This window comes from Crocodylus porosus, unplaced genomic scaffold (genome assembly GCF_001723895.1).
Source record: "Crocodylus porosus isolate Cpor-Errol unplaced genomic scaffold, CroPor_comp1, whole genome shotgun sequence".
Lineage (NCBI taxonomy): Eukaryota > Metazoa > Chordata > Crocodylia > Crocodylidae > Crocodylus > Crocodylus porosus.
This window is the reverse complement of record NW_017728949.1, coordinates 17,682,498-17,702,617: the sequence shown is the minus strand read 5'-3', so window position 1 is coordinate 17,702,617 and position 20,120 is coordinate 17,682,498. Positions and strand designations below refer to the sequence as shown.

At 40.5% G+C, this 20,120-nt stretch overlaps 1 protein-coding gene across 1 annotated transcript in view; it reads right to left on the bottom strand.

The window, feature by feature from the left end:
• Positions 1 to 1,732: 1,732 nt before the first annotated feature.
• Positions 1,733 to 20,120, bottom strand: part of COPS8 (COP9 signalosome subunit 8) — a 19,985-nt gene continuing 1,597 nt past the window's right edge. Inside the window, exons 2-8 of the mRNA XM_019554363.1 lie at positions 17,025 to 17,095; positions 10,995 to 11,043; positions 9,601 to 9,733; positions 7,878 to 7,985; positions 5,923 to 5,985; positions 4,260 to 4,301; positions 1,733 to 3,267 (exon numbers count right to left, since the gene is read on the bottom strand). Coding sequence (XP_019409908.1) covers positions 3,188 to 3,267; positions 4,260 to 4,301; positions 5,923 to 5,985; positions 7,878 to 7,985; positions 9,601 to 9,733; positions 10,995 to 11,043; positions 17,025 to 17,095 — 546 coding nt within the window. The 3' untranslated portion in view covers positions 1,733 to 3,187. The remainder of the gene's footprint in view (positions 3,268 to 4,259; positions 4,302 to 5,922; positions 5,986 to 7,877; positions 7,986 to 9,600; positions 9,734 to 10,994; positions 11,044 to 17,024; positions 17,096 to 20,120) is intronic.

The window sequence follows — 20,120 nt, the reverse complement described above, 5'->3', positions numbered from 1 at the left end:
AATAACACTTGCATTGTTCCAACTACAGAGCTGAAAGCACAGGGTTATGCCATTCCAGCAACTATTTAAAAAGGCAGCAGATTCTACCTTTTTTTTTTTTTTGGAGGGGAGGGGGGAGTTGAGGGGTGTTGACCAAGGCAGGGTCCTATGTGGAAGGCAAAACGCAAAAAATTGTGCTAGAATAAGATACATTTTGGAGGCACCTGTAAACTTCAGCCCCTGAGCCTTGACTTTTTTCTCCAAATGAATGAACAGATGCCTGTCCTCATTCAATAGCAGTGCCATTTTTAATTTACTACTTGTGTTGTTGTATTGTTTGTTGCCTTCCAATCTTGGCTATATTCCATACTAAAAACATGTAATATTTTTTCCTATTGTTCTCTTGGTGGTAGAAGAATGAAATAGTTAGCCAATGGAAAACATGAGATTAATTTTGGATGTGAATGGCCGATGGTGATTTTAGGAACAATATTTGAGAGACTAAATTATATACAAGTGTAATATACTAAGCAGCAAAATGAAATTACTCCCAAACTAAGCAATTAAAATCTTAAATTCATTTTAAGGCTGGTATAGAAAAATCAGAATGTCAACCTAAGTAATACTGAGTTGTTATTGAATATATTTAGCATTCCCGATCCAGGTCCTAGGAAGGCACAGCAGGCACCACCTGGTTGCATGGAGGGGAGCAGGGGGCAGGACAGCCTCAATACAGCCCTGTTTCAATGCAGGGAAAAGGGAAAGAAGTATGACCTGGCCCAGTAGAAAGGGAAGAGGATGTGGCCCAGCTCTGTGTGGTAAGGGACTGTACATATATCCCAATTTGGACCCAAGGGAAAGAAAGGTGCGTGGCCCAGCCCAATAAGGGAAGAGGTCACAGCCTGGCTTGGCCGAGGCGGCAGGGGCCAACTGACCCTATGGGGCATGGGTTTGGGAACTTGCAGCAGGGAGTGTGGCCTTGTTAAAAGCTACTACTCCCATTCAAAATGCTAACTGTTTAAATGTCAATAGTAGTACCTATGACTCATGAGGTAAATGTAAAACAGTTGTACTTGGAACTGAAGAGACATTTCTTTCACATTTCGTATAAATTACACCAAGAGTAAGACAAAGAGGAAAAACAAGATTAAAAGATTCTAAAAGTTTCAGGGTGGGTTTATGACACAAAAACTATTAACTAGTTGAAGAGCTTTTCAGTGGGCATAAATAAAAACACTAAACTCACTGAAAAAATATGAAATTAAGAATGAAAAGCAAAAGCAAAGAAACAGCAATGCAAGATCACAATAGTTAAGTGACTTATCAATTAGTAGTGGATGGCTACATTATTCCTTGCCCAAATTTAATACAATTGATGAACCACAGATGGTTATTCCATAATCAATACAACTTTGATCATTTTTACAAGCAGAATCTGTTTTTCTGAGCTGAAAACACATATTTGCAGATCATATAATGTCTAATTACATAAGCAACAAGGGCAGAGTATGTTGCCTCCTATGTCCTCAGATATGCTCTTTGGGTACTCTGTAAAATATTTAAGGACTCTCACTATTTTTATATGAACAAAATCATACATCTTTATGTAAGCTTCATTAATAGTTATGTTGGCTTAATATACTAAAGCTGTAGGAGGGTTAATAAATTGGTAAATATAGTAACCCAAAACTCTATAGCTATGAGCTTTGAATATTTATACTTTCTGCAAGAAGTCAAAATCACACATACACACTTAGTGTAAACATGTTTTAATATCACAAATATCTGCATCATATTTAAAGATCCAAAGCTTGGATGGGTTTCAAATAAATAAATCTTTTGAGAGGAAATGGTTACTCAGAAAAGGGGCTCTGAAAACAACAGTGCACAATTTAAGACCCCTCTCCCTTATACACACAAAAATGTACAGTAGGTAGTGCACACTGGGAGAAAGTGTCACTACAGATAACAGGAACCTGCCATCTTCATGTGACAAACCACTGAACGTGATGTTGAAAACTAAGTGAAGGGAGAGAGAGGTGGATAAAAGCATACACTGCCCTTTAAAGCACCACTGTTTACCCGAAGTCCCATTTTATATTAGCATCAGAGGCAAGGAAATGCATATGCTTCCTTTCCACTTCTGAAGTTCATACTGGCAAGGATTAATATAGCAGTGCTCTGGTGCAAGAAGTACATAAACTACATTGCAGCATAAAGTAGGTTTTACTTAAGGCCATCTACTCAACTACAAGAGAAATCCAGCCAGCTCAAGACAGGCAGAGCCATTATTGGTAAAGCCAACCCTTGACATAGTGGATACAGAGTACCATGGCACTATGGCCTTTTTTAAAGAGTTACAAAAGCAAAATATCAGATTGGAGTCTTAAATGTGGTTGCCCTTAAAAATTACAGCCTTTCAAAATGAAAATGCTTTTGCAAAACAAAGTACACATTTGCATTTTATCCCTCAATGCCTCTGAAGCTGATTATCTAGGTACCACAAACGCATAATTCTGTTGTGCACTGCGCTACAAAACAATTCTTTCCAGATGTGGGAAGAAGATGACCCGCAAGTTGGTAAGCAACAGGATATAAGAATGACCAATTAAATAACCCCCTTCATGCTGAGAACAATAGGAACTGTTTAGAAAAATAATGGATACTATAGATTAGCTTTTCGGTCATGTGTAGATCATAACTACTTATCTTAGGTCACAATGGTTTATCTTGTGATGTAGGTAGAATAGTTGTCCCTTCTTTATACTTAACCTGTTTGTGACAGGTGTCTTATTTTCAAGCAAGCACTGCACTGATGACAAGGGAAGTATCAAGATGACCAGCACAAGAGACCTATCAGTTAACATGTCTTGCTGTTGGGAGCCATTTCCCTTCTACATCTGCTGCTTTAATAAAGTATACTTTGAGAGATATGCCTTTTCCCATTATGCGAGTTGCAGGGGAATAAAACTTGACTTATAATACTTCTGCACTCTTAATGGATAAACAGCATTGGAGTTAAGGGACAATTTCAACTTCAGACCTTATAAAACACATAAAGGGACAAAATATACACTATAAATATTTAACACATTCCAGTAGGGGATGCTGCAACATTGAACAAATAGGATAAAAATAAGTTTTAGACTTCCAGCACTGCCAGTACACAGGATTCTCAGATTCTGTCCTGAACTCAGGACTGGAACAATCAGTTTTCAAGAAAAGCCACGTAGTCAGTCAGTCTGGCCAATTGCTGTTCATTAGGAATTGGTGGAACTGGAGCAGGTTCTATAAAGACAAACACATTCGGTATTAGGCAAAAAAGTAGAACTCAGAGTCCAACATACCCATCACAGTTCCTGCACCACACACAAAAAGAAACCATAGGAGCTAAACCTCTCAGGATGTTTCCTTACCAACCCAGTAGCCAATTCAGAAATAATCTAATACTTGGAATCATGTCATCCTCAAATATATTTTTGTTTTGCAGGATTAAGAAGGGAAAAATTACCTATTTGGGCCCTAAGAGCATCTTTACACATGCACTGGGGAGGCTTCAAGAGTCTGGGGCATTCAAATGGAGCTCCAATAGTTGGAACATGAAGCTTCCAGGAAATCTAAGTTTATTTTCTATATCAGACATGAGAAACTGAAAACTGAGATTTATTCCCAATATTGCTTACTTGTATAAAACACAAATGCAGAAAACTCTGGGTGTCAAAATCAAGTTTAAAAGGCACAACGTCTGGCCCTTTGTTTCAGTCAGGAAAATACCACTGAAGATGTAAGCAGAGATTTCCTCCACTTTAAATCCCTCCTCTAAAGAAAAGTTAGGGGATTGAATGCACAAAGGATTTAACGCTTATTTAAACTTCTGAGAGTTAGATACTTGAAAAACTACCCCTCTCCAGGGCAATGAAATAACAGAGAAAACCCAGCTGGATCCCAGTCAGTTTAAGAGACTGACAGTTCAGAAGGTGCTTCTGCTTTGGAACCAATTCTTCACGTGATCTAATATTCCATGGGAGTTACTGGCCTGTTGGGATTACTACAAATTTAATTTGTAACATGGACATTAGAGGAAATGGATGCTCTAAACGGAGGGATAGTATTTTCTTTAAATAAGCAAGATACTAGGGGTTTGAGAGCTTCATTGGGAATTGTTGGAAAGGTAGTGCTAGGCTAACCAGTGATTTCTTTGATCTATGTGCAAAAAGGATGCTTAAGTTCCAGTTATTCAGCAATTCACATGTATATTATGCGTCTTAAAAATAAAATACCTGAAGAAGGATTAAACCTGTTAAAGGAAGCTTCCAGTGCACCTAAAGGAAAAAATACAACAGGAACATTAACTTACTGAAAGACCCATTACTTTAACCACAATATGTATTTAAGCAAAACTGTCCAATATCCAATTAGACACCACTATGTTAATCTTTTCCAATGGAAGTTTTTGGCTTTATACTACAAAAGCCTGTTCATTTAAAATCTGAGGCTCATAAAAAAGAACATACCACCTCAGAAACAGAATGAATACTGTTAGATAAATGAAGTAAAGCTAATGACTGTTCATTTTTACATACCACATTTGCAAAAGCATTCATAATTAGCTACATACACCTGCAATAGTAGTATGGATGATAACTGCCCTATTGGGCAGGTTGTCCATTTTCCCCTGCTAACTGGTCAGATTTTCAAGAAAACTTGGTGAGAAATTGTATGTTCAAAATTCAGGCTAGAAAAATTCAGGCCAGTCACTTTTTATGGTAAAATTTACAGTAGCAAGATCACAGCCCTTCATAATCTTTTAAATAGCAACAATTTCTGGCCTTGGTTTTATTAATACCAAATACTTTATCAGTAATATTACTGATAATGGAGCTTCTAGATATGTCTCAGTCTGAAAAAAAAGTTGTCATGAAGCACATAATCCCATCTCAAAAGCACAGGAGGTTAGACATGGAAAGTATGGCTATGTTGAGACAAATACAATTGACTGACTTCCTCCATATCTGAAAGGTCTGTATGAAGTTTACTACTTTCTTACAATGTCGAGTGTAAATACTCAACATAGTACATTCAATTAATAAACTTATTATCTCCATTACTGTGGAATCCTTACATTGAATGAGGATTAAACAGCAGATTCATAGGGCATTTATAGATGTACTCCAAGAGCTGCTCTAATTAAAAAGCATCCAGAGCATCACATCCATCAGTGTCCCTGCACTGAAAAAAATGGTGGTGGGGGCACATTAACTAAGGCTTCTTGATCCTAAAGCAGGTCTAGTTTAAAGCACCCTTGCCATTTTTAGCATTAGGGACACTGATACATGCAGTACTGAAGTCTGCTGGAGCATAGTAACTGCATATTGTAATTACAGTGCATCTGGGCAGCCTCTCTGCATGTGTATAGCCACCCATAGAGCTTAAGTCAGCAGCTTGCTAAGGAGGCTTGGCTACTTGATTTCCAACTGTTTAAGTACATAAGAACACACAAAGTAGGAGCCTTTCACATCCCACCAGTAAAGGACTGGAGATTATCCTGGAGGGAAAAAAAAATCCATGTGTAGCTTCAAACTGTGGGGAGTTTCAAAACAGTACTTTACTGATCTTTGTTAAATTAAGACATGACATTTGAAGTCATCCAACATATGTTCCACTACGTTAGAGGCAGTAGAAGAAAATAAGCATATCCGTCTGCTTTTGTTTAAGAAGGCTAACTCTTGAAAACTTTAGTTTAACTAATACTGCTTGCGGCCTTGACTTATTGATTCATATTTCTTACATAACATTTTATGGGGACTTTGTGTTCTAGGTCTCCATTAGACCTTGCTACAAAATATGAACTTACATTATGCATAATTTTAATTATACTAAGGGCAGCTATACTATTCACAAAGCCAGACTCCATATGCCTCATGGAATAACAGCTCCACTTACCTGGCTTTTTAGGCATTACCATACGAGTCGCTGAGTCTGCTTGCCAGCCTTGTTCCAATACACCTGAAAATGCATTATGAAATTTAACAGAACAAAATGATAACCTCTGTGTTCAACTGCAATGCAAAAAGCTGGCGTTATTTGATGTCAGCGGTTTCCACTCAGTGGAAAGTGTCTGATGACCCTCTGACTATATCCTATGGAAAGATTCATTTTTTAGGACTCATGTCTCATGCCATGTGTCTTGTCATTTTGGGCCAGTACAAAAAAAAATTAGGCATCTAAAGTGCAACATAGGAGGAACTTAAGAACTGAAGTCCAAGTGAGCAATACACAAAACCATCACTGTACTGCTTAGGTGCTCAAGAGGCTGAAGTGCTTAAGCTTTCATCCTTAAAGTGACTTATACACCTGAATTTTTCCTGAAGGTGTTGCCACTGGCTGATCCAGTGGATATACTCAAACTGCACCAAATATACCACAACAGCACTGAGTTCAACCCTAAGCACAGTAGCCACAGCCATTTTTTTTTTGAAATGGCAGGAGTAGTTGCCTACCTTTATATGACAGCTTAAAGCTTAGAAGACTTGCTTACAAAGCAAGAGTTCAGCAACTGCCAAGGCCTGAGAGGATTCAAGTCCAGGAGAGTGCCCTAACAAGAAAGCTAGACATCAGGTTAGGGTGGAGTCACATTGCCCCTCTGCATGAAGACACTATGCACCCAACAGTGCAAGCGTCACGAGTCAGAAGAACAGCAAGAAAAAGTGAGAACAACTGTAGCCCAGTCATGAGTGCATTCCCACAAAACCATGGATGATGAGAGTTGGGTTCCAATCCCTGCTTCAAGTTCTGATTACACATTTTGCACTAAAAAATAAGCCTGTTTTACAAAAGTACAGGGCTGTTAGAAATGGGGGTCTCTTGGAACCTATTCCAGGAGTCTGATTCAAAACTTGCACTTTCATTTTTGTTCTGGCAATGGCAGACTTCAAAGATGGGAGAAATTCTCATTTTGAAGAGGGCAAAGGTTTCTCCTCACCTACTAACTACAGATCCAGAACCTGTACAGAAAACTCATGACAGTTGATGTGTCATATTATTTAAATTGAAAATCTGACTGTTTATGCTTTTATTTTTAAATGCAAAATGACAACAAATATGAACTAGGCAATGCTGTCAACTAGCAAAACTTTACTAGTGCGATAAAAAAATTAGGTTTAAACAAAATGTACCTCTCTATTATTATGTTTACTAAAGGTTCCCTGCTACAGAAAGACTTCAGGCTAAATGTTATCAACCATTCTATTACAAAGGGCCACGCATTAATCCACAGGTGATGAACCTCCAGCCTGCAGGCCAAATGCAGCCCCCAGAGTCATTGCATCTGACCCATAGGTGGCAGGAGAGTGGGGGCCACTACTAGCCTCTTTCCCCCCTACCAGAGTCTCAGACCCAAAGCCCTGCACTGCTGGTCACAGATGGGCTATGCCCCCTCCCCTGCATCTAGATTGGGGCCGGGCTGGAGCCAGGTGATACCCCCTCACCCCAAGGACATTTTCAGGGTGGGCCATGCACACCCCTTTTCCCCCATGGAGCCAGGCTGCGGCTCTGCTTGCACAGGCTACATTCCCCTTCCCCAGCAGGGCCATGTTGCAGTTGGACTGCCCCTGCCCCATTCTGCATGGCTGGATGCTGCCCACTGCATCAGCCTCGGTGCCAGACTGGGATCACCAATGGGCTATGGCCTTAGATAGACAAGGCACTGCCCATCTGGTCCACTGGGAAAAAAAAAGTTTAGCACCACTACATTAAACAGTTATTAAAATTTAATTATGGGTCAAAATGCTCCCCAGTTATAACCTATCAGAAAATTCATATGGTAGCTCAGAATAAAGGATATGGATTTTCAGGGGGGGGGGGGGGGGGTTTAAAAGGTGAAAGCATCCTCTTCATACCTTTCACGGCTTCTTCTACAGGCAGTCCAACAAAGGCTGCAAAATCATCTGCAACTATTGAAGTATATGCCTGAGAAACTAATCCAAAAGCTCGTCTCCTAGTTGCATCTATCAAGGAAAAAAAAGGTAAACACAAAATTGAATAAGGACCAAAATAATAAGTCAGTAAGACTTAGATAAGGACTTGTGTCCTTATATAATAGTGGAGCTGTTAAAACTATTTTTGTGTGTAAACACCAATACTTTAAACAACATTCCCCATTTGAGCTGAAGCCTAAAAGAGCGTTAACATATTTAATTAACTGATCTTCAGCATTAGCATGAGGCAGATACTATGATTTACAGATAAAGACAATGAAGCAGAGGAGTTAGGACAACTTCCCTGGTTGCGGTCAAGCAAAGAACTAGCGCCTCGATTACTTATATCCCAATGATTAATGTTTATCCTTTAGTGCACATGGTATAAGCAAGTCCCTTTGCTCGAGACCAGGGCTAGGCTCATTTATATCATTGTGAGAACTGCAGAGACTAGATGGAGGATTCAGGAACTTTATTTACTATATTAAAGTAGAATTTTCAAACGTCTGATATAACATAAACCAGTCTGAAAAGGTCTCAAAATCTAAGGCTGCTTAAAGATGTAAAAAAACTGCTTTAAATTCAGCGTGTCCCTGCGCTGAGCCCAGGACTTGCCTAGAAGACTCACTGCGTTAGTTTGACCTGGCTCGCTCAACATCTGTATAGACTGCACACTTCAGCCCGGCTTCCTGGAACATTTACGTAACAGATGATTCTACAGCTCCTTTGTAGTGAGCAAAGGAACTGCAGACACTACAAAGCCAGGTAAACTAGCTTATTGCTTCTTTCAGTAAAGCAAATTTTAGGGTTTGTCCCTGCCCCCCCATTTTTCAGCAGCCTATACGGTTATACCAAATTAACTCTATGAAATGTATACTTCACCAAGTGACAGAATTCAATTTAAATATTCAATAAGAAAATATTAGGTTAATATGGGATTTTCATTTTAAATTTCTGAGATGAGGCTTTAATCTGAAAGTATTCCCCAAATAAATGACACAGTTTTGTTAATGACAAAAAAGACTGGGTGAAACAGCACAATGGCTTCAAAAATATTTTTGAGGATGCTAGTGCCCTCATGTTGCAAGAAGCTATTAGTACCTTAGTGTTAAGGACATAACTACTCAGGAACAGCTTCACAATTTCTTTAATTTAGAGGTTGGAATTTTTGTTCACAACTGTTTACAATTTCTATCTAAAGAACTTCCCAACTTGCAGGATTTGTTTTAAAGGAATGCTATTGAAGTTGAGGGATCTAACAAATGACTTGTTTTGAAAGTCGTAGCAAAAAGTTTGATCATAAATATTCAAAGTATGCCATACAACATGGAAGAGTAAAGGGTCTTTCCAATTTAGAACATACCATAACTACAGCAGTAATAAGAAAGAATTTAAAATCTGCTTTTGAATGCATGTTGCAGTGAAGAGTTTAAATATTTATGTTTCATACCTGGAATCTGTCAGGTAAAACTGTAAAGGCTAGTTTTAAAAGCTACTGAGGGACAATCTCAAAAGTTGATTCTCAATACCCTTGTTAATACCTCCTTTAATGATGTGTTGCTACTGTGAACTGATGATAGACATATGAAACATCTCTTTCCCAAATTAAGTTCCTTGTGATATTAACACACAAAGTATTTTGTACCTCTTAGCGCTTCCATGATTGGTTGAATAGTCTCAGACCACTGATGTGCACTGATTGTGGTATAGATCCCTGGGAAGTCTCTCTGCCAGATTCTCTGTCCCACTGACCAAATCCCACCAAGTTCAGAATTTGCCTATGGTGAAAAAAGCAAACAAGTTAATAACAAATCACATGCATTGTCCCCAGTGACTATCCAAGAGAATTCAATATGTATGGAAAGTACATTTTACTCTTTAGCAGGAGAGACTTTACCACAACTATAAAGATTACAATGCGACAGCAATCTTAAGATACAAATAACAGGGTAGCATATTACTGGTACTGTCACAGAAGTGTCAGCCTAACTCAAGCAATGCTAGTTTTTAAAGCCAATGCTGTTACATAGAAGCAACAAAAACAGGCTGTGGAAAGTAAAAGCAGCATAGTAAAACCACATTTAACACTGCCTCGCCTTTCTAGATCCCATCCCTCAAAAAATTACTGCAAAAGGAAAGAAAAAGCATCAGAATCATGTAATTTTAAATATATTATTTTTGGATGATTAAGCCTACAAAAGCAGAAATAGACTAAAAGACACACAGGTAAAGGAATCAAGTTGTCAAGCAGAAAAATCAATGCTGAAAACAAAGAATTTGATAGATTTTGCTATTTACTTAGTTGCTTTTTGCTGCGAGAAACAGTTAAGCCAGTAACTAAAGAAGTTCTGAGAAGCGAGGCAGCAGTGAGGCACAGACAGAGAGCAGAAGCTGAGCCCAGTTGTGGCCTGCTCCTGCCCTGTGCAAAAACTAGAGGCCCACGCACCTCCCCCCTCCCCACCACTGCCCCATAAGCTGGCCCAGCCAGGGCCCATGCTCAGCCCTCCCAATTTTTTTTCCCTCCCCGTCCTCAAAACTGTATACCGTGGTAGGCAAAATGGTATACAGAATATTAACCACAGATAGTCAAAACCGTGGTTGGCAAGGGAAACCTGTACACCAATTTGGCCCATAGCCACATTTCAGGGTTCTTAGAGGGAGTCAACTAATACTGAGAATAGGATATAGTCCCTTTTGATGGTGGCAATTTGGCACATGGAAGTTAATTTTCAGTAAAAGCTAATGCTGATTTACTGAACTCTCCTATTCAGGAGGTGGTCTGAAAATCTTATTTTTGCAAAGGAAGGGTCAGAGAAGAAAAGATGTTTCCATCAGCAAACAGATGGAAATCTTAAATCAGTGATAGAAAAAGATTAATACATCTTGTCAGGTGTCCCCACTGGCAAAATGGTTTAAGGGAGCTCAAAACTCAGCCTGGGACAGTCCATCAACTATGTAAGCTCAGACCCACGAGGGACTTATGAAGTTACATGGAACAGATGTTGTATCACTCAAAAAGGCATTGAAGCAAATACTCACAGATTTAATAGCAGGGGGAATTCTTTTCCAAAGATACCGTGCATTATTCCTAACAAAATAAAGCTCAGTTAAATATATTTTTCTCAATCATATATATCCATCAAAAGCATACCGCTAGAAGAAAATAACGATTCAAAACTAAATCACCAGACCGGACCAAAGCAATCTATATTAAAACTAAGGATCAACAACTGTAAGTTGGTTCTCAGGGGAGTCTGTCATGTCACTGAGTTTTATTAACATGTTAAAAGAAAATGCTCAGAGATTCACTAAAACAAATATGAAGTTAGCATTTCATTCACACTTACAAGAATGTGATTTGGCAAGTTTGTGCTGACCCTTCCCTCCTAAGAACAGCCCAAAAGATAACTAACTGGTTTAGTTATCTTATTGCCAGTGTCTTCAGATAGTTTTCTTACTTTCACTGTAAGAATAGAGGAACAGCTTTCAAAAGTTCTAAAATTCAAACAAGCAAACTTTTATTTTTAAATGTGAAAAAACACTGCATCTCCTGTGTTTCCCCCTTCAGATAACTGTGAACCACAGTTCAGGCCAACTCTGGGTGCTGGAGAATCACTTCAAACAGAAATCCCACTTAAGAGAGCTTTTAGGCCAAAAAGATGATCAGAGAAGAACTTTTTTGAAGAGCTCATGTAAGAGTGTGGGATGGAGACAGCCTTTAAGATACGACATCACCCTGGAAGAAGAGTCAGAAGAAACAACGTAGCATGAGTCGGTTTTTCATTTACAACTGAGTCACTCAGCGAGGAGGCCTTGAGTGTAATACTGGAGACAATCCAGTTTGGAGCTGCATCCTCCACCAAAAGGCAGTTCACTTCTCCTGCTCCAACTTCACTGAAAGAGGATTTTTACCATTCACAACCCCAATTCCTCCCACTGAGGAGAAAAACATCTGAGCAAAGGGGTGACTGAACAAAAAAAAGAGAGGACTCAAAGGTGCAAATAATTTGGTGTGAAAAGTCCTGGAATTATTAACACTTCAGATTACTCAGGGTAAGTGTTTTTTTTAAGTACATTAGAGCTGTTTTGGTTGAGTTAACCTTACTTCATGTCATTGCTTCTGTACTGGAAGTTCTCTCTCCTGTCAATTCAAGTTGCATGTTGGTGCCTTTGCAGAGTTTGGTTTGCTTTAGCCAAAACTTTTCTTCTTTTCTGTTAAATCAAGTAATCACACTCAGCCTGAATGCAATGGCTGTGACTCAGTATCTGCCAGGATGCATCTTATCCCAGACTTTCAATGGGATCTGATCAACAGACACTCCACAGCCCTATTTATTTGCAGGGGCTTCGGCTCATACCCGAGCAGATAAAAAGTTGCAAACCAGCAACACAGAGGAAGCCAGTAGCAGAGAGTAAATTTAATCCCATTGTTGTCAGGAACCAAAAATGAAAAGCAGTCCAAAGCCGTAAATGAGGTTTTATTTAGATTGCTGGCTGCTGAGGTTTTTTCTCCCTTTGCTGCCTTAGTTTTATACTCTACACAAGAAATATACTACAACCGCCTCATCTGAGGGGAAGCAGGACCAAAGTTATGGCAAAGCCAGTCCCCAGGAGGGGCTGAGGCAGAGTTAGTGCCTGTGGTGGGGTTGAGGAGAGAACTCACTGACTTACTAGCCCATCACCTTAACCACTCATCCATCCTGACTAACATTCATTTATCCCTATGGATCTTGGTTTCAGTCAAGCAAGTACCTAGACTTCTGGCACAAGCAGAATTTTTCAACTACAGGTAGTGGTAGTCCTTGGACTTATGAGAAAACTGGTTCCTGAAAACTGTGACTTAAGTCGAAATGTTGCAACTCGGAACCAATTTTCTCATAAGAAACAATGCTATAAATGGGGGATTGGTTCCACAGGCCCAACACCCTATTTTCACCAAAAAATACCCCAGAATTTTGTACTCGATCAATTATAGATGAGTAATATAGCTATATTAATGTATTGATATTGTAAATAGCAATCATATTGCTTTGGTAGGACTTCTTTGAGGTGACTCTGCTGGACTTTTTGAAGGGCTCTTGGCTGCAGTCTTCTCAGGAGTGTTGGCTGCTTTCTTAAAGAAAGTGTCCAAGAAAGTTTGGACACGTTCTCCAGGGAGATGGGTGACAAGTGAACTCGTTCGCTGGCGTGGAGTAGCATCGGATCAAGCATTGTAAAGTTGAAACTGACGTATGAAAGTCAAAACGGTGTCAATTTATAAAAGTTGTAACTCAAAATGTTGCAAGTCGAGGGCTGCCTGTATTCTGAAGCCCATGATACTAGGACTTCTTTTCATTTACAGACCTCTCATTGAAACCAGTGGGAATTCTATGGAAAAATCCATAACAGGCTTATGTCATGTACTACTTAAGGGGCCTATAATTTTCTTGTTCATTAGTCGAATTTTCCATGGACATGAGGGGAAAGTTGCAAAGGAGAGATCACTGACTGAGGGAAGTGTTTATTATCATCATCACTATTACTTCTACTGCGGTTTATTGTACAGATAGTGGTTTGCAGACCTGCTAATGGATTAAACCCCATTGTGCCATGTGCTGTATACGCTCATGCCCAGGCCCAGCCCTACAACCATGTTGTGAAATCATTATTAGAGCTGAACTGAGAATGCTATTTATGCTGACAATGTCTCTGTTTCTATTTAGGTCACACATTGGTGCTTTGAAAAACAAGCAAAACAAAACAAACAAACAAACAAAAAAATCAATATAGTGGAAACATTAACATTTGTCCATAGTGGCAATTACTTCTATCATACTCTCAGGCTCTTGTATAGTTGAGGCTCAGCAACAAGAAGGTAAGTCTTTGGCGTCTTTAGAGAATGTAGTACTTGTAAAAAACGTGATGCTGCCTCATGACATTTTGCATGAGAATACAACTTTCCCAGTGGAGTGTTACATTTAGTGTGTTATCTATGTATTAGCCATGCAGAACTGTTCTGCCTCCCTTATATGTATGGAAAAACCTAGAAAGGGAAATTGGATGTTGTAACAGCAAGAACACCAAATTCCAGCCATTGACACGGATGTCTAAGGCTGTGTGGCCAAATCTCTAAATCCAAATTGAATCAGAGAACCCTTTAAATCTCTCTGATCCAGAGAGATCCGGAAAGATTAGGGGATTCAGACATAGGCACAGCTTTAAATGTTTTTCTACATACCTCTAGGTAGCAGGTGGCTCGTGAATGTTGTGGTACTGGGGCACATGAAGTATCCCACAGAAGTGCGGGAGGCTCCCGAGTGTGCTCAGCAGCAGACCCAGCAGCACTTCCAGGTCCACTAGGGAGTGCTGCCCGCCCCCCCCGTACCCTCCCAGCTCGGCAACTGCTGCCTCCTGGGTCTGGGGGGACACCTGGGGTCCTCACACAGCCGACTGCCGTGCTAAAGGTGGCATGCAGCATGGTTTTGATTGGCACAGACTGCTTCCCGCCCCTTGGGGCAGGAAGATCCGTGATCCTACCCATTAGTGGGATCACTGATGATCTACCCATCAGTGGATATAGGCTGACTGGATACAAATGATAAGCTTTAAATAAACTGAATCAACAGTTATGATGCCTGACCTAGAATCCTAGGATTTTCTGTGTATAAAATGATTCACAAAAAGAAAGTCTACTTATACAGAGAGTTTTACTTATGTTCTTCTTTTTTTTTTTTTTTCTCCAAACCACAGAGGTTGGAGTTGAGAAGAAGGATGTGGTCTTTCTGATCAATGGCTCGGATGGTGGGAGAAGAGGGTTTCCTTTGCTAAAAGGCCTTTGTTGTAAGAATGGTTGAAAGCCTGGACATCAGTCATGACAGAGTCCATGTTGCTGTAACACAATACAGCAATGCCATCAGACCTGAGCTCCTTTTTAACAGCTACTATGATAAAGCAGATGTTGTTAGAGCCATTCAGGGCACGTCTGTTATGGGAGGGTCTCCTCTCACAACGGTACAGCCTTGGACTATCTCATAAAGTAGATATTCACTGCTCAGAGTGAATTGCTGAAAGTGTCCCTCAACTCTTGATTTTGCTGACTGTTGACAGATTAAGGGACAATGTGAGAAGCAAGGCACTGCAAAATGGCACCGCAAAATGGCACCATTCCATTTTGACTCATGTTTCGATGTTCCAATGGAACAGAGTTTCATTTCAAATTTTGTTCCAATTCAAAACTGCTATTCCATTTCATTTTGTTAACATTTTCACTAGGACCATGCTGGGAAAAGAAATAGGAAATGTTTAGTTGAAGTAGAATAACTCGAATCCCCACAGCTAATAAAACACAATTTTATTAACATGTTGAAAGAAAATGCTCAGAGATTCACTAAAACAAAAGTGAAGCTTAGTATTTCATTCCAGAAAACAGAAAATATTATTTTCACTTACACAGAAGTAAATGCCCTCATATGCTACAGAGGAAATGGTAGTTTTCATTTCAGAGATGGCGCTGGGGTTGTAAGCATAAAGTATTAAATTTAGTTCTGACACATTAAGAGTTGTGACTCTCGGTTTATTAATGTAATAGAATGCTCCAACACTGACATTTAATGGAAGTTTAAGTATTTCAGCCATGCTGTGAATAGCAGCATGTGACAGGAACTACAAAAAACCAGTACCTGCTTTTGTTATCTGCCCTACTAACATGCAAAACCAAACCATAAAGAAGGAAGCACTCAGTTTTAGTGCCTAAAGGTGTTATTTGGCGATATATATCAAAACTTTTGTTTTTTCCACTACTGAGCACATTCACATTTACAAGATTGTGACTTGGACTGTTCTTAGGAGGAAAGCGTCAGCACAAACTTGCCAAAAGATAACTAATTGGTTTAGTTATCCTATTGCCAGTGTCTTCAGATATTTTTCTTACTTTTCACTGTAAGAATAGAGAAACAGCTCTCAAAAGTAGCTTTCAAAAAGTAGATACCAACTTTCAAAAAGCCAATTAATATATTCTTGAACACTATTCTGTGAAGCATGAAAACACGATTCTTTTTCCCTAAATGAATTGACTATATTTGTTGGAGAGACTGCCTTGCTACTAAGTGAATGCCAGCCACAGTTACAACATTTGAGATAAAAGGACTGTTGGGTTATTCTCATTTTTCTTGCACAAGATTTCAGGGATTAGGCCATCAACTCTGGAAAAGGCAATTTACCATGAGCCATCAGAGATGAATCAAGTGAATCCTAAGGGTAGAAGCAGACGTTGCCTGACATCTCATTTGTGCTGTCATAACATTTATATGGTGGCACAAATATTGAGCAAATACACATCAATACTCTTTGCTGGGCCACGTGAAATGAAAAATTGGTGGCACAACAATAGGCGGTAATAGGTTCTGCCTCTTCTTTGTAGCAGACATCTATAACCTTTGTCACGGGGCATGAATTTGGCCAAGTGGGGAAGGTAGGGCAGTCACATCACCCCTTGTCCCACACCAACTAAGGCAAGACAAAGGGAGACATGTTTTGCCCAGCAAAGTGAATCAGCTAGGCCACAACACACAGCACAGCTGATCCACTTCATTTCTAGCCTAAGACTCCTTTCTTTTTCCTAAGAAAGAGCCATTGAGGTGAAAGAGTAAAAGGAGTTTATGGGGGAAATGACATTTATTAATCTTGACATAATGGAATGGGGAATCAAAGTTCGTCATTTGTTTAGCTGTACATTTGCTATACACACATTCACCCTCCTAGTACAGCAGTTGCAAACTTTTTCAGGTTCTGGGTCAAAATGACCCAACTCAGATTTGAGGCAGACAGGCACTAGAACCCAGCTTCAGCTGCCGCTTCTTCTGACTATTGCAACCCCACATTCACGGGCCAGATCAAATGCCTTCAAGGACCAAATTTGGCCAGTAGGCCACAGGTTACTGACCCCTGCCCTTGAGTACCAAGTGCATTTTATTAACTAATTAATTAATAAAATTTAAAAAGAGGTCTGACAGTTATAGGACAAGTTCTAGTTGAGGTGCCAAATTTGTTACCATTACCTCAAAAAGTTAAAGAGTTGAAAAGGGTACTTACATGTCATTGTGCAGCAGGTATAAAGCTAGGAGCTGACCATAGACTAATGGTGTTGCAATTCCTCCTGGAGCCTTAAAACACAAATTCCAATTATTTAATTGGCAATTATTTTGAACAAGCAACTAATATTAAGATGTGTACATTTTTCTCTTTAAGCCACATATAATTATAACTGAAGAAAACTCCTAAGCCTAACAGAACAGAAGATGATGTTGTTAGATTTGTGATTATATTGTTTTGACAGTCTTTTACAGATACAATCAATTCCAACATGCCAGATAACGACCTGGTAAAGTTTCCAGAGCCCTCAATCCTGCTTCCATGCATGGACAAACTACAGCAAGTTATTTCATTACATGAACATAAACCACCTTTGACGATAAGAAAGAATGCAAGTATTTCCACCCAAGCCTATTTCCCACTACAAGGTGCAATTTCTTGATTTTTAGAAGTCTTTACTTTCTAGGGTGAATTCTAACAATTTTTGGACCCTACAGTAAAAGATACTTAAAAAGTAATATTGGGTAAAATTCCTTTGACATTTTGGAGAAAACAAAAACATTTTCTACAAGGAAAATAGCTAAAATTTAAGCACATTATACCCGACACACACTATACCAGTTCACAAACAGCGTGCCCTCATCTAGATTGGAATAAAATGATTTTTAAAGAAAATAATATATTTACGAAAGCACAGGACATTTCCAACACAAGGATTTTGAGTTTTCACCTCTACATAGAAAGACAGCAGTGAGCAATAATATGTATGCAGATGGGGGTTGTTGGTTATGAGGCCTGATAAACTGACCAACTATAGCAAGTGAACACTGATGACTAGTCACAGTTCTATATGAAATGGGAGAGGATGGTGAAACTGATGTCAAGTGTGTCACCTTTCTGCTCCCCGAATCTGGTATAAGAATAGTTCAGAATCCTTGCTCTACATCATGTTGGTTTGCAACAACTCCTAAGGACTCATGGTCTATATGAGAGAGACCGACGCAGAGCTGTATCTAGGGTCTACAAAATTAAAGCCAACTAGTCTTCCTACCTTCCTTGGCTGCTACTTAGATCACTAGGTACATAAGAGAAACCGGCAAGACTTTCACATCACTGCAAGAGACGGGAACTAGAAACACTGAGGACTAGCATTAAAAAACAGATCAAGGAAAGATGTATTAGTGGAGACTATCGTCTTTGCAGCAGCCAATGTACTCCGAATGAGAAGGGAAAGAAAATAGAGAACAGGACCTCCTTGCAAGCATCTAGAGAGGGATGTGCAGATTTCAAGTAGGAGGCAGAGCTGGATACTCACTAGCTGAAAGCTACAGAACACTGTATGGAAACCACCCTAGAAGAAAATATTTTTAGCGAGACGCAACAGAAATTGGGGCTGTATTGTGCTAGGCACTATATATGAACATCCCAAAAGATGAAGTCCATGTCCTGAAGAGCTCACAAACTAAAACAGTGCTCACAATGGAGGTGCACTGATCCATTGCTCCATATTGTAAAATCGGCACCAATAAAAAGAAAATTGACATTACTAGATATTTTTTGGCTATGTGGCCAATAATGTAGCTGATAAACGTCTGCGTGCATGTGCACAGCTGCAGCATGCACACAGCCATGAGTGCAGCCCACTAGCTTGAAGACCAGCATCTAGCCCACCTGTGGGAGGGGGGAGGGGGGAGAAGGGGCATGGGAGAGGCAGATCAAGGCCCCTACAGTGAAGGAGGAAATGGGGCAGGGGAAGGGGCAGGGGCTGCAAAACTGGGGTGGGGCAACATGTGGGATGGAGCCACAGATCGTCTGGAAGGTGTGTGGGGGCAGGAGGGGGGGATGGTTTCCACCACTGCATGCAACCCCCGGTGGAGGCATGTGCCCCCCCGATCTGTGTGCAGAGTGAGGGCAGGCTGCTGCATGCTCAGGGCCGGGGATCTATCAAGCTCTTTCCAGTGGGAGGTGAGAGGCTGGGCCTGGGCTGTGCTCGGGATGGGCAGCAGTCGTGCTGGGAGGAAGGCTAAGGGGTGGGCTACGGTCACCCTAAAATTTGCCTCCCAGCACCGCTGCCATCCACCCTGCCCCTGCCCACCCCAAGCACAGCCCAGGACCTATCCCCCACTCCCCCCATGCCTCCCCCAGGGATGCACACAGTGGCAGAAGCTGTTCCTTTTATATAAGGAGTTACATATCCTACAACACTACTACATGGTCAGAAAACTACTTGCTTAAGCATCTCACAATGTTATTTTTAATACATCATTCTGCCTTGGGGTCAGCAGCTTTTGCTGAGCCACAGATTAAAGCCTTTATTCAGCTGCAAATCCAGTGCTCCCCAAGATCCAAATACAGTCACCCTAACAGGTATCAGCCCAAAAAAATCTTTATCTGTGCACTCCTAGCTCACAGACATTGGAAAAACTGGCAGAGAGACACAAAATGTTCTCTCTGGTGACATCAGCATCACACCAAAGTTGAAAAACAATACAAATGGCAAAAGGGGATGGGGGTAGCTTCACTCAGTAGAGAACTACCCCTGAAAAAATACATAGTGAACTTGACAGGTTTACACGATGCCTGTCCCCATTGCTAAAGACAAACTACTGCCTGCTCCACCAGCTCCAACTTTCTTCAAGTGCAGCAGAGGCCACCTGCAAGCCCAGGATGGATAACTTCATCTCTGTTCCTGATCCCAGTGAAATTTAAACAAGAGCACAAACCACTACATATGCATGCCCGTGCCCAAAACGTGGAAGGAGCCTATACAAGTTCCCACAGCTGACCAGCCATCTACCTTGGAAAGGAAATGGCTCTGCTCTGGTTTCTGCTCCCTGCCGTGTCCTAAATTCGATCTGCTATTCTCTCTGTTGTCTGCCCTCAATCCCACATCCAATCTGCTGCTCTGCTTCCTTCTCTTTGCCCTGTTTCATGTCCAATCTGCTGCTCTGCTTCCTGCTCCGCTTCCTGCTCCATGCACCCAAGTCCAACCGCCTGCTTTATAGATTTCGTAGATATCAGGGCTGGAAGGGACCTCGGGAGATCATCGAGTCCAGCCCCCTGCCCAAAGGGCAGGAAGTCAGCTGGGGTCATAGG